The sequence below is a fragment of the Xyrauchen texanus genome, chromosome 2, assembly GCF_025860055.1.
Source record: "Xyrauchen texanus isolate HMW12.3.18 chromosome 2, RBS_HiC_50CHRs, whole genome shotgun sequence".
NCBI lineage: Eukaryota > Metazoa > Chordata > Actinopteri > Cypriniformes > Catostomidae > Xyrauchen > Xyrauchen texanus.
In genome coordinates this window covers 16,608,092-16,631,481 of record NC_068277.1, presented here as the reverse complement: position 1 = coordinate 16,631,481, position 23,390 = coordinate 16,608,092, and the positions used below count along the sequence as shown (strand labels likewise).

General features: G+C 36.4%; 1 protein-coding gene across 1 annotated transcript; it reads right to left on the bottom strand.

The window, feature by feature from the left end:
• Window positions 1–87: 87 nt before the first annotated feature.
• LOC127659471 (putative palmitoyltransferase ZDHHC13) lies at window positions 88–22,426 on the bottom strand. Its single transcript, XM_052149321.1, has 17 exons — window positions 22,303–22,426; window positions 21,374–21,582; window positions 20,009–20,131; window positions 19,779–19,856; window positions 19,319–19,463; window positions 16,160–16,224; window positions 15,694–15,856; window positions 12,698–12,823; window positions 10,827–10,960; window positions 8,138–8,238; window positions 7,322–7,446; window positions 5,903–5,965; window positions 5,700–5,793; window positions 5,532–5,615; window positions 5,259–5,416; window positions 4,416–4,513; window positions 88–2,398 (listed from the first exon to the last, which is right to left on the bottom strand). Exons 1-17 carry the CDS (start codon window positions 22,324–22,326, stop codon window positions 2,254–2,256), a joined length of 1,935 nt encoding a protein of 644 aa, XP_052005281.1. The 5' UTR covers window positions 22,327–22,426; the 3' UTR covers window positions 88–2,253.
• Between the last annotated feature and the right edge of the window lie 964 nt (window positions 22,427–23,390).

Genomic DNA, 23,390 nt, shown 5'->3' with positions numbered 1-23,390 from the left:
ATACTCACCGAGGCAAAGTACATTTACAAGATGTAAAACATCTGTCAATTTAAAAAGTTATACAAAACAATGATGCATTCCTGTTCATTATCACATATTTATGTGCACTTCATCTATTGCATGCTACTTTGATAAGAAAATGTCTCTTAAAGGTATAGTTCACCCCAAAATGAAAATGCTCTCAACATTTACTCACCCTCATGCCACCCCAGATGTGTATGACTTTCTTTCTTCTGCTGAACACAAACTAAGATTTTTAGAAGGATATTTCAGCAACATTTTGAAGCTCCAAAAAGCACATAAAAGCAGCATAAAAGTCATTCATATAACTCCAGTGGTTTAATCCATGACTTCTGAAGTGACCTAATTGATTTTGGGTGAGAACAGACCAACATGGAACTCCTTTTTTACTTAACATATTATAATTGCAGTATCTAGGCACGATAATGATTTCAAGCTTGATTACAGTTCCTAGCGCCATCAGTGCCTGCTTCCAACACTAGAAAGTGTAATAGAGTTTGCAAATGTTTTCACTCTAAATCTTCACATCAGCAGTCTCCTTAAAGATCATGATTACAAAGCTCGATTACAGTTCCTAGCGCCATCGGCACCTGCTTCAAGCGCTACAAAGTGTAATCAAGCTTAAACATTATAGTGCCTAGAGACTGTAAATGCAATATGTACAGAGAAAGATGTTACATTTTGGTTTGCGCTCACTCAAAATCTAGAACATTGTTTAAGAAGACATTGATTAAACCACTGGAGTCTTATGGATTATTTTTATGCTGCTTTATGTATTATTTAGAGCTTCAACGTTTCGGGGACCATTCACTTACATTGTAGTTGGATATATTTTTCCAAAAACCATTTTCTGACACACCCAATTCAGGACTTGGAGTCTTTTTGTTTTCTGCAGAAGAAAATCACACATCTGGGATGGCATGAGGGTGAGTAAATGAGAGATGTGACATTTTTGGGTAAACTATTCTTTTACAAATGTAAATGTAAACAGTTTTTGCCCATTTAGGATTCATGAATATGGTGATGTTTGAGGCCATGTTTAATTGCATTGGCCTTCACAGAAACTGGCACATAAAAAGCACATTACAATTAATTATATATTAGGCACGAATGAAATACATTCATCTCAATGGGAATTTCGCTGTGCAAAGGTAAACATGACTGTGCCTTAAAATGTCTACACACAATAAAGTGCACATTTTCACAGCAACAAGATGTGTAAATGAAACAATGCATCCATATAGAGCTATCTATAGAGACACTCTGTGAGAAAACAATCCGTGCAAAGAAACAATATTTTTTTTGTCACACTGGTCATTTTAGAAAACTCTCCAACCAATTAGAATATCCTTTTAAAAACCCAAATATACATCAATCTGACCATCAAATTACAAAAGTCTGATTTATTTAAAATCACAGAACAGGTTTAAAGAAAAGTACATTTCCCTTGAAGACATATTAAGTAATAAATGAGAAGATGAGGAACAGTATTTGAAAATTGCAGTCGATGCAGTCACACAAGGTTTTGCACTATACAGTGGTTATAAGACTTAAGAAATAAAATATAAAAACTGATATTGAAAATATCCTACTGATTGCTCAGGATAGGTATGGTGGGAAATCCTTATCCAAATACTTAAAAACTGATTCAATTTTAATTGTTCTGTACAGCTGGTATGTATTGATTAATAGAATCAACATATTGTTAGCTCTGGAGCATGGAGATACATCTGGTAATTCAAGTTTCAAGTAAATTTAAATGTACTTGATTCATGGTGTAAAAAAGAGATTAAAGTTTGTCCAGGAAATATGTTTTTCAGCTGAAGTTTCATATTAGCTACTAAATTCAGCATTTTTTTGTAATAGCATTTATAGAAGAGCTTTTGTAGCAGTTAATCACAGATTTTCAAAGCTCTTTAACAATAGTGTAAGGACCGTAAAAAAGATTTAAGTTCAAAATATACCAGTATACATATAAACATGTCTTAATCCTCTTGTATAACTTAAAGGTTGTAAGGCAAAACCAAACCTTCATTAGTTTAATTGACATATATATACTACATTTTGGCCAAATATAAAAAGGGAGATTTTCTTGCAAAAAAAAAAAATCAGTCAATTCCTCATTTCCATCATTTAAAAGGCATTCAAATCAATTCAATGGCTCTGTGGCTGGGTCAAAGTGTCCTGAAGGAGATGTTTGCTTTCCTTGAGTGAGCGACTGGTCAGTAAGGGTCAAACAGCATCCAGGCCACTGAACATGGGATGTTCTCTGCCATGACCCATAGGAAACTGCTGAGTCCAGTCTAGCACAACTGGCTTACATAAACCACAGCATCGCCACTGGAAGAAGTTCACCAGGTTCCTCACCACTCCAAGACTACAAGGAAAAAAGAGAGGAATGTTTTGTCAGAAGAGCTACTGAGAATACATTTTCAGATTTATTACCAGTCAAATGACCCATGACATCATAAAAAGGACCTAATACATGACCTATTGTTTTGTGTTTTGCCCTCAGATTTGTAAGCACTGTAACAACAGATGAGGACCAATGTATTTCTTTGAAACTTTTGGGGAGAGGTGATACCATTATACTTAAATGCAGCAATTCCTGTTTTAGCCAAATTGATTATGTAAAAAATATAGTTGAGCGGAGATTACCAAGCCTCTACAGACACAATGGACAAAGAATTGCCATTGGCAAGTAATTACTTTTGTCGACAAGTAAGCAAAATGCAACTGAGAAAGATATTAGGCAAACTGGGAAGGGTGCATCTTCATAGTATTCATATGACTTATTATGCTATAGTATGTGAGAGTGTATATTTTATTTGAGATTTTCATAATTTTAAATCACATTATAGCTTTTCAAAAATTTGCAAATTTCACATTAGATTAATTTATATGATCTAATGGAATTGCATTTATAATAATGATACAAGCTGTTGTTGCTTCACTTCAGAAGGTCTTTATTAACCCCCTGGAGCCGTATGGATTACTTCTATGACGGATGGATGCACTTTTTTGGGCCTCAAAATCTAAAGTACCATACACTCCCATTATAAAGCTTGGAGGAGCCAGGATATTTTTTAATATAACTCTGATTGTGTTTGGCTGAAAGTAGAACGTCATATACAACTAGGATGTAAATTATGGGATCATTTTCATTTTTGCGTTAACTAACCCTTTAAAATCAACAAGTTTCTAGCCTATTGATAATAAAACAGAGATTTTTGTTTGCATTTTGTGAAAATTAATCAAAGATAACTTCATCTCTGGAATGGATAGCAAGACAGACAACCAAAACTTTGAAATTAAGAGTTCTATGCTTATGATGAAAAATATTTCCATTACTTGATAATCAGCCCACAGCTATAACTACTGTATAACTATAACAGTATTTTTAAACCGCACTAATTACATGTACATTGTTCGTTTTTGGTAGATCTGCATTTTAAGGAAAATATAAAAATGGTTCATTAAGACTTTTTCATACACGTTCTCTCAGGGGTTATCTTTCCTATATACGGTATATACAAATGGTAGAAGATCCCTCATAGTCCACTTTGGTTGCTTTTGGGCCACAATGTCCTCATTCTTGCCAAGTTCTGTGACTTTTTGACTGTTGATTTGAAATTTAAAATTTTACTGCAAATGTTTATTGGTCCCAAATATCGGTTATCAGTCTCCTGGATTACTAATAACTATCATCGGCCCTGAAAAAACCACGGCGGTCATCCCCTAGTAGCCATGCTGTTAAACGGAGAATGTTGCGAAAACAGCCCATGGAACAATTTAAGCCAGTGGTTCCCAACCCTGTTCCTGGAGCACCCCCAACACTGCACATTTTGTATACGATACAACACACAGTGAAAGTATCTTGATGCTACATTTCTTCCTCATCTCTACACAACTCAATCTGAATATCAAGTGGCTCATAACAGAGATGTTTTAGTTGCATATGCATGTGATTAATGTAGAAGGCTAATTATGTGTACAAGAGAGCATGCTGGACTACAATCTAACACTTTTTCATAATATAAATTAGAACATTTCCAACTACTCAAACTATGGAAAAAGCTCTAAATCTAAATTTGATAATTGCTCAAATTTAAACAGAAATGATGTAGACTCACATGAGATTATTGTACATATAGTGCTGGGAGCACATTTATGAGTGCCGCCATGTTGCGATTAAATGACAAGCCGAAAACAACTTGATAATTGAATGTTTTCACAAGCAGAAAATAAACAAATCATGGCTGACAACAAATAGGACATTTCTACAATGGCACTGGTAACTAAGAATTTCTACTCTTGCGTGACCCTGAATTTACAGTGGAGCATTGTTGTAAACCTACATTGGTTTCAACTAGTTAAAATATTCTTTATCTTACTTGAATGGGTTTTGTCTGAGAGAGGAGGCTTGAGGAAGTTTCCTTTGTCTGTGCGTAAGGTTCGCTCTTTCGGCTGTCGTCAGACCAAGAAAAGCAATCTGAGGGGAAAAAAATTGGAAATCTTCAGTATGTTTAGTCTGAGTTAATGTAATGTGTTTATCCACACATGAATATTCTTCAACGTTTAACTACATGAAAACACCTTAAGGAATTCTGTCACCTCTTCAGGTCATTGAGTTTAAAGCCTTCCTGTCAAGTGCATTATTCACACTTTTCTATTGTAAGACACATTATTTGTATCTGTTCATCATTCAAAGCTGATGTAAGGTTTTTCTCCTAGGAGGGTTTTTGAGAACTAGGGATGCAAAATACAATGGTAATAATATCAGTAATGGCTAATTTTGGTATTGGTATGCTTAGGTTACAATTGGAAGAATATCAATTCAAACAGTATGCTCTTTTTCTATGCCAGGTTTCAAAAATACACAATGCCAAGGTGTAATCAAGCTTTAACTAATATTAGCCAAGGAAACATCAAGTGTCAAGATATATAGTGAAACATTAGTTCTATTTTGGCCCATTTCTCACCCAAAAACTATTCTATTGCTTCACAAGACATGGATTAAACCACTCAAGAAATTGTTGGACCCCATGGACAAACACCATCATATATCTTTCAAAAAAATAAAAAAATCTGTGTTTGTGTTCCGCATAAGAAAGAATGTTTTACGAGTTTGAGACAGCATAAGGGAGAGTACATGATGAGATAACTATCATTTTTGGGTGAAATATTCTTTTAAGGTAACTACAAATTAAATCCACATTGAAGGGGTTGTGGTTTACCTGCCAGAGCTGCAACACAAGTAGGATGGAGGCCCAGGAGGTGTTCAAGAAAGCAAAGCAGAAAATGTAGAGCACCCAGGGAGAGCATCCCATCAGAGTGGTTAATGCCCCCCATACGCCTTCCTCAGAGTAGTGCAGCGGGCAGTGTTTTGACCAGTCTACACACACACTTTTTATTTTTTATTTAACATTTCTTCTGGACAGACTAAAAATGCCAGACATTATTGTAAAGACAACAATTTTAATATGCCAACACAAGTTTTGGTGACTTACACATAATACTGCCATAGAACATCCAGATGCAGTGGAAGTTCAGAGCAACCAAGAACAGCACAAAGAACGAGTGATTTCTGGCCCCTGTGAGAAAACGCAAGAAAGAGGGATAAGTGAAGAGAGGAGAAATAAGCACATGCCTAGCAACTCTCAGTTTGTGCACATTACCTATGCAGCCATTGATCCAGATGGAGTGGTGATCTTGTTTAGCAACACATGAATTGCAGGTAAAGCAATGACTGGCTCTCATTGGCTTCCTCATCTGCAAAACGAAGACTTTAAAAAGCAGTTCTAATATGCTGATTTGAGGGACAAACCTCTAAGAAACAATACAAAACAAATTATATTATTTCATTGAGATAATAACTTACCATACAAGAAGTACAAAATATCCGGGGATCCAAACAACCCGCCTCTGCCAGAACCACAATATTCTTCAAAGACACAAATAAACCAGTATGAGAATGGAAAGCGTGTACACTACATACACCAACAGAATCAAACAATCATTACATTGCTTTTTTTCTATTCCAGTTTACTATTGAGATTTGATTTTATGGCACTGCTAATATTGCTGGATCCTTTATTATTAATCTCTTGTGTTAGTCCTAATTTTTAAGTTACTTAAAAGTGTCTGCGAAATGAAAATGATATATGTAAAGAGGCTCCGGCAATTCAGTCGCATTGAATAAACCAATAAGAGCATACTGATCTCAACAGTCACATGTAAATAGCAAGAATACCAATATTAAAGGGATAGTTCAACCAAAAATTTAAATCATCTCATTTACTCACTCTCATGCCATCCCAAATGTGTATGACTTACTTTCTTCTGCTGAACACAAATAATTATTTTAGATCTTCACAATGCAAGTGAATAGGTACCAACATTTTTAAGCTCCTAAACCACATAAAAGCAGCATAAAAGTAATCCATACGACTTCAGCGATATGATAATTGTGGGTAAGAAACAGATCAATCTCTGCTTTCATTTTTGGCAATTTGCCATTTTTTTTAGCATATCGCCACTTACTGATGAGGGAGGATCATTTATATTAAAAAAGGACTTTGATCTGTTACTCACCACACTTATCAAATCACTTCTGAAGACATGGATTTAACAACTGGAGTCGTATGGATTACTTTTACGCTGCCTTTATGTGCATTTTGGAGCTTCAAAATTTTGGTACCCATTCACTTGCATTTTAAGGACCTACAGAGCTAAAATATACTTCTAAAACTCTGTGTTCAGCAGAAGAAAAAAAAATGTCATACATATCTGGGATAGCATGAGGGTGAATAAATGATGATAGAATTTTCATTTTTGGGTGAACTGTCCCTTTAATTTCTACACTACATATACAGTGGGAGTCCACTTGTGCAAATGCTTCTATTTTGTAATAAAAAAAAAATGTACATGAATGTTATAATTTACATACTTTTAACATGGAAAATGTCACAAATATGCTTATTTGATTAGTGACCTAGAAATAGTACTGCATATTTTTTTTTATTCGGAAACCAGGTCACGTCTCATAATAAACAATCTAACTGTTCAAAAACGTAGACTCTAACTGTAAAACTATTTTATATAAAAAAATAAAAAATTATAATCTTTGACACCTTGCTCTAGTTATTTGTTAATTTAGTAATGATTAAAATGGTTAACTCAAAGACGTGACAATCTCACAAAATACTGTGACACCAAACAAACAAACCAATCAGAATCTCACTACAATCAACTGACAGAAGCAAAATGGCAGGTAATCACAAACAATGTCAGCCATTACCTTTTTCTTCTCCTCCTCGGTTGCCCTGACAATGCCAGGGTCTGTCCTGCAGGAGCGCAGGTAATAATAGAGCAGAGCTGTTATGTTCACTGTGAAGAGAATCTGGACTGTAGCGCTGTGGTCATGTGAACACACTTATGTTAAGGCCATTATGAAAACCCAACAGATATAAATTGCATTTCCTACAGACGATTAATTTTACTCTTTCCTTTCTCATTAATGAGATAAGAGTAGAGATCCAATTCATTTATCAAAATAAAAGCAAAACTGACATAAAAATCAGTGTGACAGTGGATATGCATGCAGTTACTGTGATTCTGCTAGTTCACATTAGACACTATATTTGAGACCCACATTCAGAAAATGCAATGCCAACTACACATAAGATATAGTTGGTGTATGTAAATATTAAAATCTCTAAATCATATTTTTTTTTTTTTACACAAAACTGCCATGAATATTTATGATTCTGTACAGAATAAACCCATTTATTCATCATAAGAGGAAATTATTTCATATATAAATCTACAGGATTCATATTTTATCTTAGCAGAAGGTAAAGTTACAATGGCGACAATTAACTTCATAAAGCATCAACCCCCCCTGTGATGCACTAAACCTGCCCCCGGCCCCTCATTTCCTTAATTATTCTGTCATTAGGATTAATCTGCATTGTCTTATAATCAGGAAGACATGCGTGTAAAATGAATGTATTTTTATTTGCAAGATGTTTTGCATGTTGAATATGCCATGGCTGACATGAACACAAGTGTGTGTGTGATTGGAGTGTGGTGTCTGGGTATTATAAAAGGATATCAGGCAAAAACCACAAGCCCCAGGTAACTACCATCCAAAAGACAGACGCCATAAGACTTGTTGAGGGAATCAAGGACTGTACTGCCACAGTCGCCAGCTGCCTAAAAAGTCAAACCACACATACACACAAATGGAAAAGCATTGTTATGGGACTTCTTATAGTGGAAATAACAGATCTACCAAATTTTCCCTGGACACTGTGCCAACCTGAACTTTACCCTACAGACAATTTAAAGATCTCCCAGTTCTTCTTTCCTGCACTTACAGTGTCCTCTTGTGGAGGTAAAAAAATCAATGTCACTGCAAACTCAATTATTTGCCCAGTTAAACATTTTGCATTCAACAGACATACCAAAAAAAAAATAAAAAATTAAATAATCAGATTTCAGAAATCAAATGACTACCTCAAATAAAATCTCTGATGAACATTAAACTAGATTGTTTATTTTCTGACAAAAATGCTTGCCTAGGGTGATACTTTGCTTTGCAGTTGTTAAGGTATTCTTTCTAGTGGGTTGCTTTTGGTGTTTTGAGAATAGGCACCAAATTCATTGCTAAGGCCTATTCATACTAAATGCAAAATTGTGGTATGAAAAGCATGCACAACAAGCCTTTAAAACCAAACATTGTGCGTCTATGAACTCTTTCATGAAAAAATACTGCCATGATCTGTTTTTTATTTGTTGGTGGCTGAATGATTAATTCAGTTGTTCAAACATTTTCAGACAATTATGAAAAGTCAGCATTGTATTTGGTTTGAATAGTTTTGGGGTCAAAAATAGCTGTGAACATTTTATAGTGCCTGTCTGTGTTGTTTTGTCACAGAATTTCGCCCTATTTGGACGGGAATAGTTTTACAGGACATATGTCTGTAAATAAATGATTACTGTGGAAGTCTGCAATGTTTATCGTTGATTCACACTGGATAAATGATGTCTGTATAAATAGCAGAGATGGGGGTGTCTACTGCATTTACACACTGCCGTCAGACATAACTGACCAATCAGAAAATGTATAGATGTGCTGATTATGTAGGAAATATTAACCATGATCATATCTATTATTATTAGAAATTGATTGGAATATCTGGCTAAATACAACATACTTGGTGACATAGTGAGCCTGTAATACTATATTACACTCACGAAAATTTTAAATATGGACAATCCCTTCACATTATGCAATTGTATTTGTCCCTTCGGAATACACTGTAGAAGTTCCATAACGCAGGGCCCAACAAAACTGCTCGTTTCCCTTTCTTTTACATGGCTAAACAAGAGTAGAAAAGGAGTACAGGACAAAAAGCTTGAGGAAAAACATGCATCAGTCCAAACGCAACAAACAGCATTATCTGAACTTGTGAAGAGAGTCTTCCATTTTCAGCTAACTTTTCTTGACCAAACATCCACTTCAGACAACTTAAGAGACAGCGATATTTAAAGGGGCGATTTACAGGCTTTTTACCAACATGTCAATTCACATGGGATTATTATTACTAGGGGTTGTTTCTACAGGGCGTTTTATAGTAGGTAAAACATGCTGTAATTTTTACCAGTGCTGTGTCGAACTCTGTTCGCAGAGCAGATCTGTATGGGGGGGAACAGTATATGATGGTAACATTCTCTGCTGTCAGAATGTGTTCCCCCATGCACAAACCTAAACCTAAGCCTAACCCTTCCCTATCCTAACCTACGCTAACCCAAACCATACCCCCATACCCTATCGGGGGAAGGGGAAAACAGATTCTGACGGGGAACACAATTTGATACAACTCCAGCACCGAAAAGCACAATCCATAAAAAGTCCTGAAAAATAACTGATATGACCGTTTCACATGGAATAAAAATGACTGAGAATCTCTGGTAATCATCCCCATGTAAAATTAATCCTATCAAAATAGGGTTCCTGTATGAACAAGTTTCTAATCCAGATAGATATATCAAGCTGTACATTAAGTGTGCTTTGACACTTGATTCGATTGATTGGACCAAACACAATCGATGTGGCATATCACGACATCATATTTTTTGTGTCCGAACCACGGTCCAATTACATAACCAACGTGAGTACAAGAGGCTTACTGTTTACTACTGTAACTAGGCAACATCTCAAGAAGACATCAGCTTCGTTGTGTTATTGAAGTATTCATCTCTTTGGATTTACCACCAAAACTTTACATGCACAAAAAAATAAAATATTATGTTTGTCTGCTACGGATGCATTGAATGTTCAATGATGTGAAGAACAGTGGTTGGAGCTCAATTTTGAGTGTCATGGCAAATGCAGTGAATACTTATGTACATGTGATTTTCTTTTTTTTAAAGAAATTTGCAAAGATTTCAAACAAACTTCTTTCACGTTGTCATTATGGGGTATTGTTTGTAGAATTTTGAGGAAAATAATTAATTGAATCCATTTTGGTATAAGGCTGTAACATAACAAATTTAGATATGGGTGGGGTTAGAAGTAGGGTTTAGATTAGGGTTGGGATAGGGTTAGGTTTAGGGGTAAGATAAACAGTGTAACTACAGATGTAATGAAAAGCAGGTAATTTAAATGCAAGTACAAAGCAACAACACGTATGTCCATAAAAGGTTGCAACAGAGCGTTTATATGAAGAACAATTTAAGTCAACTATCAGGAATCCTTCTGTTCATGGTAAAGTGTGTGTGTTAGCATATTTGCTGACCTTGAAGTTAGGTTGATCACGGCCATAATACAAGCGAGTAACACTCCCTTCAGTAACCAAGACTCTGTCGTCATGTCCAATATGGCACCGATGGCCCCGACCACAACAACACTAATTAGACACTGTAGATAGACCTGAAACAGACAAACACTCATTATAACAACACACTTTATAACACATTCATCCTCTGAATAATGAAGTCTTTTCAACCACAATGAAAGTCTAAAACCAGGGTTACAGTGGTGGAGGAATGTGGGTCAAAGAATAAGTGGAATGTTACTTTCTTGTTTCATTAAAGGCTATAAATGGAGAATTCTCCAGGGCCAAACACACATTATGGGAGAAATTGCCTGCCATTGTTTCTGAAAGCATAATTCAAGGTTAAATGCAGCTCTGGGATTTCAAGTATCTAACTAACATCTTTCTTAATAAGGTTTTTGAAAGCGGTGTGTGTGTTAAGAGTGTTTGCATGGAACTGATTTCAAATCCAAGCCATAAAAAAATGGGAATTGTATGAGATGCGACAAATTTTTTCCACCACCAGGAGATGTTACGTGATTAATGGGGCAAAACATCGGTGATAAGTGGCTCCCAGCTGATGACCCCATAGATGGACAACTGAAGGCACCAGCGGACATGCCTCAGGCAGTACTGCCCAGCAGGTTTAAACATTTACCTGTGCATCAGGGGCCGGTTGCACCAGCTATACGCAAGTTAAAACAGTGTAGTTGTAGTGTAAATGAGCACTAAGTCACAATTTATGCACTACTTAACATGCGAGCATTGCACCATTAAACTTAGATAAGACGTAACCCTACCCTTCAGCTTGTGTTAGTATTTTTTATCTTACTAACTTACATTATTAATATCAGATACAGCTATTGAATATTGTTATATACATAGGCTAAATATACCATTAATGAAATCTTGTTTTATTACGTATCATATTTCAATGGAGATATAATCTATTACAGCTGACAGTTACGTGAGCATTTGACGACACATGACCTACTTTGGTGAGTGTACATGGGGGAGACAGGTGAATTTTAGCAAATTACTTTAAGTGAAGTCTTGCCTTAAGAACAGGTGGTGCAACCAAATTAAGCACCGACTTAGTTACAAACAAACTAGTAGTTACTAAACCCTTAGTGTGACTTTTACATCTCAACTTAAGTGAGACCCTACGCACAACAGGCGTAACCCTACCCTGATGAACACTGTGCAGTACATACAGTATATTGCCTACTATTTTTAAAGCAGTATGTGTATATGAACAAGTGCAGATTCTGTAATTTTTGACAACGTGATGCACTTTGCATGCTTAATTCAGCTAACAGCATAGTTACAGTATCTTCTCTGAAAAAATATTTAAATTCCAATTTAAATGCGTCAATGTTTAAAACTGTGGCTGATTGGCTCATTCAATCCAAACTGAAAATGGAGGTTCAAGTCAAGCACACTGCATTCATACAGATAATCTGCATATTGTGTACAGTAAACATATTACATGATGCAGAAATAGGAGTAGTATGGTAGTATGTTATTCTAAACATATTCAACATTTTACCAAGAAGTCTTTATTTCATTCAAAGTAATTTACAGTGACTGGTAATGAATCTACTTAGACCGAAACATACACAAACACATTATTCAAACAAATACAAATGGCAAAAAAAAGGGTTAATTAGCAAAATACTCTAGATATAAAGTATATAATGAAGGTCATAAAATAAAAATGAGATTTGTTTTATTTATTTGTGTGTGTGTATTTAAACTTTATATTGGGATAATCAGATTTTAAAAATGTACTTTGGTAATACTGAACCATGCATCAAGTTGAACTTGTTGTAAGCTCATCCAAGCATGAATACCTTGTATTTATTGAGCACTTTCAGACATGCGGAGTTGGCTCGGATTCTTTTAGTCTTCACTACGCTGAGCATGTGAATGAGCAGAGGGCTGTGCACCTGGTGCGCAAGGTCGATGGGAGTGTGACCCTGAAAATAACAAAAAATGTCAGCAAAAAAATCATCATACAAGCTGAATGTCTGAGTATTACCTGAGCACATTGCTTTAGGACCAGTTTGACATCTATGGGTAAGTAATGCTCTTTTGTTCTGCTGGGCCAAATATCACCATTAAAGCTTTGGATTTAGTGAGTGGAACTGTAATAACATGTAATGAGCCATTTAATGTCTACATGGAATGAATTTGCAGAGTATTTTCAGAAAGGAAAGTACAGTTATTGTTCACAATTCATCTGAAAATGTGATAACATTCTCCACCTTTGAAACAAGTTACCATTTCTGCTGATGTAACCAAGGTAATGCAGGCAGGGAAACTGAATATTATCCAACAAAGTTTCTAATTTTCTAAAGAAAATGTGAGTGGTGTTTGCATGTGTAAAATAGAGTTGTGCAAGCATAGTCGAAATTCAGTTAACTGTTCAACGTGCCTGTATTCAAATACCAAAATCACTATTCGGTTAATCTACACATGCAATTAAGGTCTTCAACCCGATCCGATCCTGACGGTACCTGAACCATCAAACTGTTGGGTTAAGGGCAGGCACAGGACAGTTTTTCCAAGTATAGGGTGAGTTAGGGGGTGTTCACAATGTTTTTGCATGCATTTGCTCTATGTAAACATGGTACAAAGAGCATCCCTTGTCTTACAATTAGCTTAGCCTGAAATAGATGGCCTTCATAGGACAAACGGAAACATAACGTAACATAACAGTGCCCAACCGGTCGCTTGAAATCTACCAGTCGCTCGTGTTACCCCTGTGATTCAATTGCAAGATGGATTGGCAAAAATATTAAAAAGCGATCTTATCCTACAAATGTTAATCATAAACATTTTAATAAACACAGACGATCAGCCTCAACTGAAAATTATAGCCTCATCGCCCCATGGTCATCCCTAAACACAGGTGTAAAACGGGTCCTAAAGTGTTTTGTGATCAGATTAAAAAAAAAAACACATATGGAGGTAGTCAAAAACGCATGTGACCACGTCACATTTGAGGTGTGAAACGCAAACCATCCTGAATGAATCCTGGACATCAGCGAAGCACAACCACTCACCTGTCAATACACCGCTGTACTAAAACAAGAGACTTTACTGGTTACGTTAAGTTTTAAAAGGAAATAATCGTCCTAATACAGAAAAGCACTTCACAGATTTACTTCAGTGTCTAGGAGACATCAATGACGAGCACACACATCTGAAGCTCTGGTTAATACAGGTACTCTACTAAAACAACAGAGAATTCTGCTCGAAATGTTGCATTTGTACTTTGATCAACTTTCAGCTGCATCTTGGGAAAATTGTGCCGCTTTTATTTTTTGCTTTGTCATTACTTTTTTGCAGTTTATTATCTTGCAGTAACACACTGAGATTGATCCATGTCGTCATGAAAACAGAGATCCTCCCCTCGAAATCCAAACACAAAAGGTCACAGGAAACACATTGAGACATATGGCAATACCAGGTGGAAACAGCAATGCGTCTCGACTGAACACTTGTGATCGGATCACCGAAAATGCATCTAAATATTGTTTCACCTGGCAAAGTTTCAGCACTTGATAAACGACAAGCCAATGTTTTTTTTTCTTCTTTTAGCTCTGGTGTGCAGACAATAATTCCACAAGTTATCTGCTAAACCAATTAAAAACCAAAGCATCCCAAAGAGGCTAATAACCCGCAGCATTGTAACTCCACGCACATAACAATAATGTTCAATGCCGCACGAAAATGTCAACCTCCCAGGGCAGAGCACATATGAGGTTTAGCACTAAATTACATGTTTTCTGTTGGCTTTCCATGAGTGTTTGATTATTTTTGTATGACGTTCATAGATTTGAAGATCTATGTATTGTGCTATTCAGGCTCATAGCTAAATTTGCACTTTATTTCCTGCTATTTTGTGTATCGTTTGACTACCCACTCGCAATGAATCATTGTGGTTAACCGAATACAAATGGTTACATGCACATTCTTAGTGTAAAACTCTTTACCATGATACAAGTGTGTTGCAAGGTGGTTAATAGGCAGTTGTTAGGGTGTTCTGGGAAGTTGCTTGGGCATTGCTAGGTTGCTGATCAGGTGTTCTTGGTGGTTGCCTAAAGGCCCAGGTTAAAAGAGCCCACCCCATAATATTCTGGTTACTATATATGGCACAGGTCCCTCCTTCAATGCAAGTCTATGGGACTTTTTATGCCGTTTTATAGTCTGCCAAATTAAAATTGTAAGACCAATCACTTAGAAAAGAAATAGCACACCTCTCCTCAACAAGCTACACGATTTAAGGTATAAAAAAACAAGTCCCGCCCTACATTATTTCCAAATAAATATTTAGTTTCACTAGGAAATAAGTCACATTATTGAAGTTAAAGCTGAAAAGTATCACTTCTTCAGTGGTAAAATACTCTACTATCACAGCATACTAAGCAGAGACAATTTAAGCCATTCGCAGGTTCATTTTCTAAAACTGTAAACACTAATAAAAATGTCTGTTTGTTTTGAGAGGCCCACCCAGCCTGACACAACAACACTGACTCAGCCAATGGCATCAGTTGGGGGTGGGAATATCTGTTTATTCGTTCAACAGCAAACAGGGGGCGTTCTCAAAAAACAGTTTGAAAACAATGAGATTTTTGCAATTCATTCAGTAGTGCATAATTCCACACTTCAGCTTTGAATGCATTATTACTCGTTACCATTATTAATTCAAACTGTAATGTTGCTTTTGACCACCAAGACACTTCTAAAATTTGGGTTGCAACTTTATCATGCCCAGATTCTCTCCAGTGCTATTCTTAATCACATCAACACAAAAGATTCATTCCCATCAGTGCACACTTACATTGGCATTTTCCAGGTCCACACTGGCTCCAGCCTCCAACAGGATGTTGGCTGAATCTACATTGCCAGCCAGCACAGCACAGTGTAGCGCGCAGTTTCGGTTCACTTTATCAACAGCAGTCACTGAAGCGTTGCACTTCAGCAGGAAGTTTGTAGGTTCAGGTCTGTATTAGAGGAAACCACAGAGACAAGTGTGAGAAGAGAGAAATATCATGGAAGGAAAACCACAGCCCTCAAGATAAAAAAAAAACTTCTAGCTGCATCTATTATACTAGTGATTCTCAATCCATTTGCTTCAGGATCCAGGTCGTGTGGCTACCCAACAAAGTACTAAAATTGTTTATTGTACAAAAGTAAACAAATTTCCGACAATGACCTACATAGGCTGAATGATATGCACAATGTTATCATTTATTAAGGCAAATTATTTATTATATGAATTCTATCGAGTTAATCGGAAATTTTACCCAATTATTTTTTGTGCTGCCAACATCAATGAAGTCTGTCCATTTATGTCTGGGGAATCCACTTCCTAAAACAACAACAACAACAAAGTGGATTCAATACAAGAAAATGTTTTTCACATGCAAGTATCTAGGAGCTAGTTCTCCCAAAAATTTAAATTCTGTCATCATTCACTAACAGCTATGTTGTTACAAACCTGTATGACTTACTTTCTCCCGTGGAACAAAAAAGGAGATGTTATCAGAATGACAGCCTCAATCGCCATTCACTTTCACTGTATGGTAAAATGATGAAAGAGGCTTTCATTCTGATAACATCTCCTTTTGTGTTTCATGGAAGAAAGCAATTCAAACAGGTTTGGAACAACATGAGTGTGAGTAGATGACCTCATTTCAGTTTTGGTTTAACTATTCCTTTAATAAATAACAATGGTCTGAATACTGAGTAATGCCAGACATTCACATTGTTATTTATAGGAATATTCTGGGTTCAATACAAGTTAAGCTCAACCAACAGCATTAGTGGCATTGTGCTGATTACCCCAACAAATATTTCTACTCATCCCTCCTTTTGTATGTATGCATGTATTTATACACTCACCTAAAGGATTATTAGGAACACCATACTAATACTGTGTTTGACCTCCTTTCGCCTTCAGAACTGCCTTAATTCTACGTGGCACTGATTCAACAAGGTGTTGAAAGCATTCTTTAGAAATGTTGGCCCATATTGATAGGATAGCATCTTGAAGTTGATGGAGATTTGTGGGATGCACATCCAGGGCATGAAGCTCCCGTTCCACCACATCCCAAAGATGCTCTATTGGGTTGAGATCTGGTGACTGTGGGGGCCATTTTAGTACAGTGAACTCATTGTCATGTTCAAGAAACCAATTTGAAATGAATCGAGCTTTGTGACATGGTGCATTATCCTGCTGGAAATAGCCATCAGAGGATGGGTACATGGTGGCCATAAAGGGATGGACATGGTCAGAAACAATGCTCAGGTAGGCCGTGGCATTTAAACGATGCCCAATTGGCACTAAGGGGCCTAAAGTGTGCCAAGAAAACATCCCCCACACCATTACACCACCACCACCAGCCTGCACAGTGGTAACAAGGCATGATGGATCCATGTTCTCATTCTGTTTACGCCAAATTCTGACTCTACCATCTGAATGTCTCAACAGAAATCGAGACTCATCAGACCAGGCAACATTTTTCCAGTCTTCAACTGTCCAATTTTGGTGAGCTCTTGTAAATTGTAGCCTCTTTTCCCTATTTGTAGTGGAGATGAGTGGTACCCGGTGGGGTCTTCTGCTGTTGTAGCCCATCCGCCTCAAGGTTGTGCGTGTTGTGGCTTTACAAATGCTTTGCTGCATACCTCGGTTGTAACGAGTGGTTATTTCAGGCAAAGTTGCTCTTCTATCAGCTTGAATCGGTCGGCCCATTCTCCTCTGACCTCTAGCATCAACAAGGCATTTTCACCCACAGGACTGCCGCATACTGGATGTTTTTCCCTTTTCACACCATTCTTTGTAAACCCTAGAAATGGTTGTGCGTGAAAATCCCAGTAACTGAGCAGATTGTGAAATACTCAGACCGGCCCGTCTGGCACCAACAACCATGCCACGCTCAAAATTGCTTAAATCACCTTTCTTTCCCATTCTGACATTCAGTTTGGAGTTCAGGAGATTGTCTTGACCAGGTCCACACCCCTAAATGCATTGAAGCAACTGCCATGTGATTGGTTGATTAGATAATTGCATTAATGAGAAATTGAACAGGTGTTCCTAATAATCCTTTAGGTGAGTGTATATATATATATAATGTGTGTATATAAAAGCAAAAATAAAGGTAACATTGAGGCACTTACAATGGGGCCAATTTTTGGAGGGTTTAAAGGCAGATATGCAATATAATTCTAATTTTTTAAATGTATTTACATTAATTCCTCTGTTACCACTTCTGAATGGTTTGAGCTGTTAAGTTGTTTAAATCGTCATTTAAGGTTGTTTTAGAGTTTAAGGTGTAATTATGTTCCAGTGTTTATGGCGTCATGGCAACACAGTTGTAGATTTCAAAATAACTTTACACAGATGTTAGTAAGTGATTTTTTTCCCCCCACACTAAAATCATGTTAACATGGTTATTGTTAATGTCTTGTGGCTATACTTTTGAATCAGTGAGCATTTTAATGTTTATAAATTGGCCCCATTCACTTCCATTGTAAGTAGGGCTGAGCGATATGGCCAAAAATATTATCACAATATTTTTTTCATTTCGTTCAATATTTATCACGATATACTGTCACATTTTCACATTGCAAACTTCTTCGAGTCATTGAGTTTATCAATCAAGTGCAGTTGGATATGAATGGTAACACGTCATCGGTTCATTACATATCATTTTTACATTATTTGTATATTTCGTTACATTCAGATACCAAAGTTTGGGGTTATAGAAGGACTTGTGACTGAGGAATGATACTGTATAGGTGTTCAGGGGTATCCCCTGAGAGAACATTTTGAAAATGTAAAAGTCTGAATGTACCGTTTTATATGATCATTACAGTGAGAAAGACAAGACTACAAACTAGATATTTTATTGTCTATCCTTGTCATCCATGCCAGAGATGATGACATCGGATTAATTTCATAAAATCAGAACAGAAATCTATTTGTTTATTATTAAAGGCTCATAACATGCTGATTAAAAAAAGCAAAATTTAGAAGAAGAAAAAAAATGTTTCAGTCAAAAAGCACTCTGGAACTACGTTAACTTATGCGGCACCTCTACTCACATGTGGGGAAAAGAGGCAACGCATGCAGAGCGGGACAGGGCATAACTGAAGTGTGTTTGGTGCTAGAGAAAAACATTAAAGAATACAGCACAGAAAAATCAGATATGGTATACACAGCACTGTTGTTTTGTCGCGCTGCTCACTAGAGACGATGTGAGGCCACAAACATCATCATGATGATGATGTTTTGTGGTCACCGCGGTCTGGACCCCGGATTGATTGCTTTTTTTTTTAAAGAATAGAAGGGACGAGTCAAAATAAATTTTGTGTTAATCAACATAATGACACACATGTTTTAGATTAAGCTTAACTTGTATTGAACACCAAATATTCCTGTAAAATGACACTGTTTGTTGCACCTGTCCTTTGGCCATAAGGTAAGCAGCGATAGGCATATGCTGAAAGAGCACAGCCAAATGGAGGCCACGATACCCCTCTCCATCTGCTAATGATGGGTCAGCTCCATAACGCATGAGCTGAATGACCATAGACAAATGACCCTGTCTGTTCAGAGATAAGGGAGAACAATGTCAGGAGATATAAAAACAGAAATCAAAATCTCACATTTAAAGTTAAGAACAGAATACAGCATTTTGTAGTACATTTTTCTTTACCTGATATAAGTTATGGTATTTTGTATTTTTATAAAACTGTCTGTCCATTCCATGCTTTTGCCAATTGCTTTAGCCAACTGCTTTTGCCAATCACTTTAGTCTATATCTGGGTCATTTTATAACAAATTTAGCATTTCCAACATATTGTACCGAATATGACATAATTCACCTCATTGTTTAAATGAAGGATTTATCTAATACTTACCGTATGGCCCAATGGAGTGGTGTAGAATTGAGGTCACCACCTATTTGGTCTATGATGGCACCTTTAGATATATAGTATCTATGACACAAATCAGAACAAATTACAATACAAATTAGAAAAATATAAACATTTAATTGAATGAACTTTTACATTTATAACACCTTAAACATCATTTACAGTCTTGAACTTGTCAATGACAAAAGCCATTTAACAAAAGAAACCCATCTTACTTGACGATATCTGCTCGATTATTGATTGCGGCCCAATGGAGCAGCGTAACATTCTCTTTATCAGGTTGTCTGACATCATAACCAGCCTCTATAAGCTCTTTACACCTCTCAAGAGCCCCATACCTACAAATTCAAAGAAGCACAATGGAAATATTTGTTTATTTTTGCATCAGAATTGACTTCTAAATATGTTTACAGCCTCATACACTCAAGTTTCCATGCATGAACAACTGGTAGAGAAGATCTGTGTTTACCAATGAGATATTACCTATTTGTGCAGGTGAGACAACAGATGAATAACAAAACGGAGGCTTGGGTTAATGGAAACGTAGCAATTACAAAAGCACCACGCAATGCTGTATTTGAACTTGTTTATATCAAAATTTTGTCTCTTCTACACAGGAAAGATCGATGTTATGTTTACAAACTTTCTTTACACACCGCTCAGCATCATTACAGCTAGATCTCAGAATAGGTTCACAATGGAAGGGTGAAATTCCCTGAAATGTCATAACTCACACAAATACCTTACAATCTACAGCAGTGACCATATACATTAGAGGTTGACCGATAGTGGAAGGTGGTGTTAAAGGCCGATAAACGATTAATCCTAAATGATAATAATCGTTTAAAAAATAAATGTATAGAATGATAAAAATAAATGTATCTTTCCTTACAGTAAATGGCACATATATTAAGGCTCCAAGAGTCCAAAATAAATAAAATAACAAAAGCAGTTAATTAGACAACCAAAATCTCCATAATAACTAGAAAAATTCAGATTTGGTGCACTGCTTTAAAAAAAGTCTGAAATACACCAGGGACTCTTTATTTTGAAATGACAGCGACTTGGCTAACTTAGGATGCTCTATATGCAAATATTTACCAAATTACACTTTTTACAGCCTATATTTTCACCAGATGAAAAGACTATATGTATTTGTTTTACCAGATACTTATAATTGACTATCGGCACAATTAATCGGTAAAAACGATATATTGGTCTACCTCCAATAATGGCTAGTTGAAGTCTATCAACATCAACATTTTTGGTTAAAATGTAAATGAATGTTTAAGAGAAAGTGTATATATTAGGTCCTGTTTTCCCATAATTTTTTTAACTTCAGTAGTTCATTGTAAATGGTCTTGCGGTGTGGCAAATACATTTTTAAAAATACAAATGTCCCATGCAGTCTCTCGATTAATATGAGCTTATAAGCTGCATGCATGATACTTTAAATAAATCATGTCACAATGCAGGACATGTCAACAACCCATTTCAAAAGTATCTTTACAACATCATGGCCAGTTAAATATTCCCCTCTCATTATAAAACTATATACCACTGAATCGATTTCATCTTACTGTGTTGCCTTGATGATGTCCCAGGAGCTGCTGTCCTCGGGGTGTGAAAACTTCCTAGGTTGCTGCGTTGGATCAAGAGGCCCAGGGACGATAGGACCATGGAAGCTGGGCATGAAACCACCAACTCCAGGACCTCCATGCCCATGGCTGTGGGAGTGGCCACCGCCATGTTCATGACAACTGTCACCCATATGACCATGTGAGTGGCACTGCAAAATATGACAATAATCATCTAAAAGTGAACTGCCCAAACAAAAAGTTAGGATATTGCCTATATGAAATATGATTATTTCAAACCAGACATACATTACAAATTGTTAGGCTACTGGCAATGACAATTTCTCTTTTATTATCAGTTGTTATCTTTAAACTTCCTTGCTTTTCTTTCAGTTAAACTATTCCAGTACTATACTGAAGTGGAAAAGTGAAGATGTTATCTAGTACACTCTATTGCCCCTGCTGACACTTTTAGAGTGTCTATGGTGCATGGCAGAAACACAGCTGCTATATCAATAGTATGTTGTCAATAGTCAACTCCGACTGGTGGTGCATGTTTTGCTCTTTGATCATGTTAATAGAACCCCCCTATGATTTAAAAACTGCAGTAAATCTATAAGCATGTTCAATAATTAGCCACTTTATGGTCAATTATAGCTGATTAACCCCAATGATTACCAGTCTAACAAGCCTTACAATCATAATAAAATCTGCATCATATTACAATGTGACTTAGCTCGTATCTAAATCTTTTTAATTATCGATTTGTCAGAATATCTTGTGTATCTTGAATGACTGGCCGTTCAGCTCGACGTAGACACATGCACAAACACAAAGGTGATCAGTTAGCATTTTAAGCTGTTAGCTTCACATGTCTGTTTAAACTGATCAGTCCGACGGTACTAGAATATAAATATTTTTCTCCAACTTACGGCGTCTCTTTCGTTCCAGTCCATCACTTATGTGTGAGGTTATCCGTGATTGATCATAAAAAATTGATCATCAATTGAAGTCGGGCGTGCATTCACTCAAGTGCATCTACCACTTCCTGGATACGAGTGACGAATCGAGCACTTTGATTGGTACGTTTGTTTCTATGACGTTCCTCAGGTTTACCTTATTTGGCGCGTTCACGCCCAACGAAAGAAGCTCACACAAAATGTTGTTTGTCACAGGATCAGTTAACTTACATGTAATTTTCCTGTTCAACACGATGTTCCAGTTCAGTTTGTGAAATCTTGAGAAATGTTATTGAGAAAATAACTTGAGAAAACTGAGAAATGCATAAAATTAATACAATTCAATATTATGGTCCAGTAACCTAAATACCAAAGGTATCACATACCATGTAACCAACACATTACTTTTTTTGTAAGGGCAATTGGTTACATTCACTACTTTTGGTTTATTGGTGGTTAACTTCTTCACTTGCATATTTACAAGCATAATTTGCATGTAGCCTACATCCTGAAAATTTCTCTCACCACGTGTTTAAAAATATCCTTACATAAAAATATATAAAACATTGTGTTGATATTTAAGACATAAAGATCCATTTGTTTTATATATACTTGCTGTAAATCAGGGGCGTAGCTAGAGGGAGGGCAGCATGGGCAACTGCTAAGAGACCCAGTGCTAACATTCAGCGCAGCCTCACAGTTGATTCCTGCTATTGTCATATTTATCAGCAAAAAAATATTTTTTTATTATTTAACTGTTTTTTCTATAAAATTATTAACAAAGAGGAAGGGTTAAAGGAATAGTTCACCCAAAAAGGAAAATTCTCTCATAATTTACTCACCCTCATGCCATCCCAAATGTGTATTACATTCTTTCTTATGCTGAACAAAAATAGAAGAATATTTCAGCTATTTAGTTCCCCACTACAAGTTGTTAAGCTCCAAATGCACATAAAGGCAGCGTAAAAGTAATCTCCAGTGACTCCAGTGGTTAAAACCATGTCTTCAGAAGTGATATAATTAGTGTAGGTGAATATATATATATATATTTAAGCCTTTTA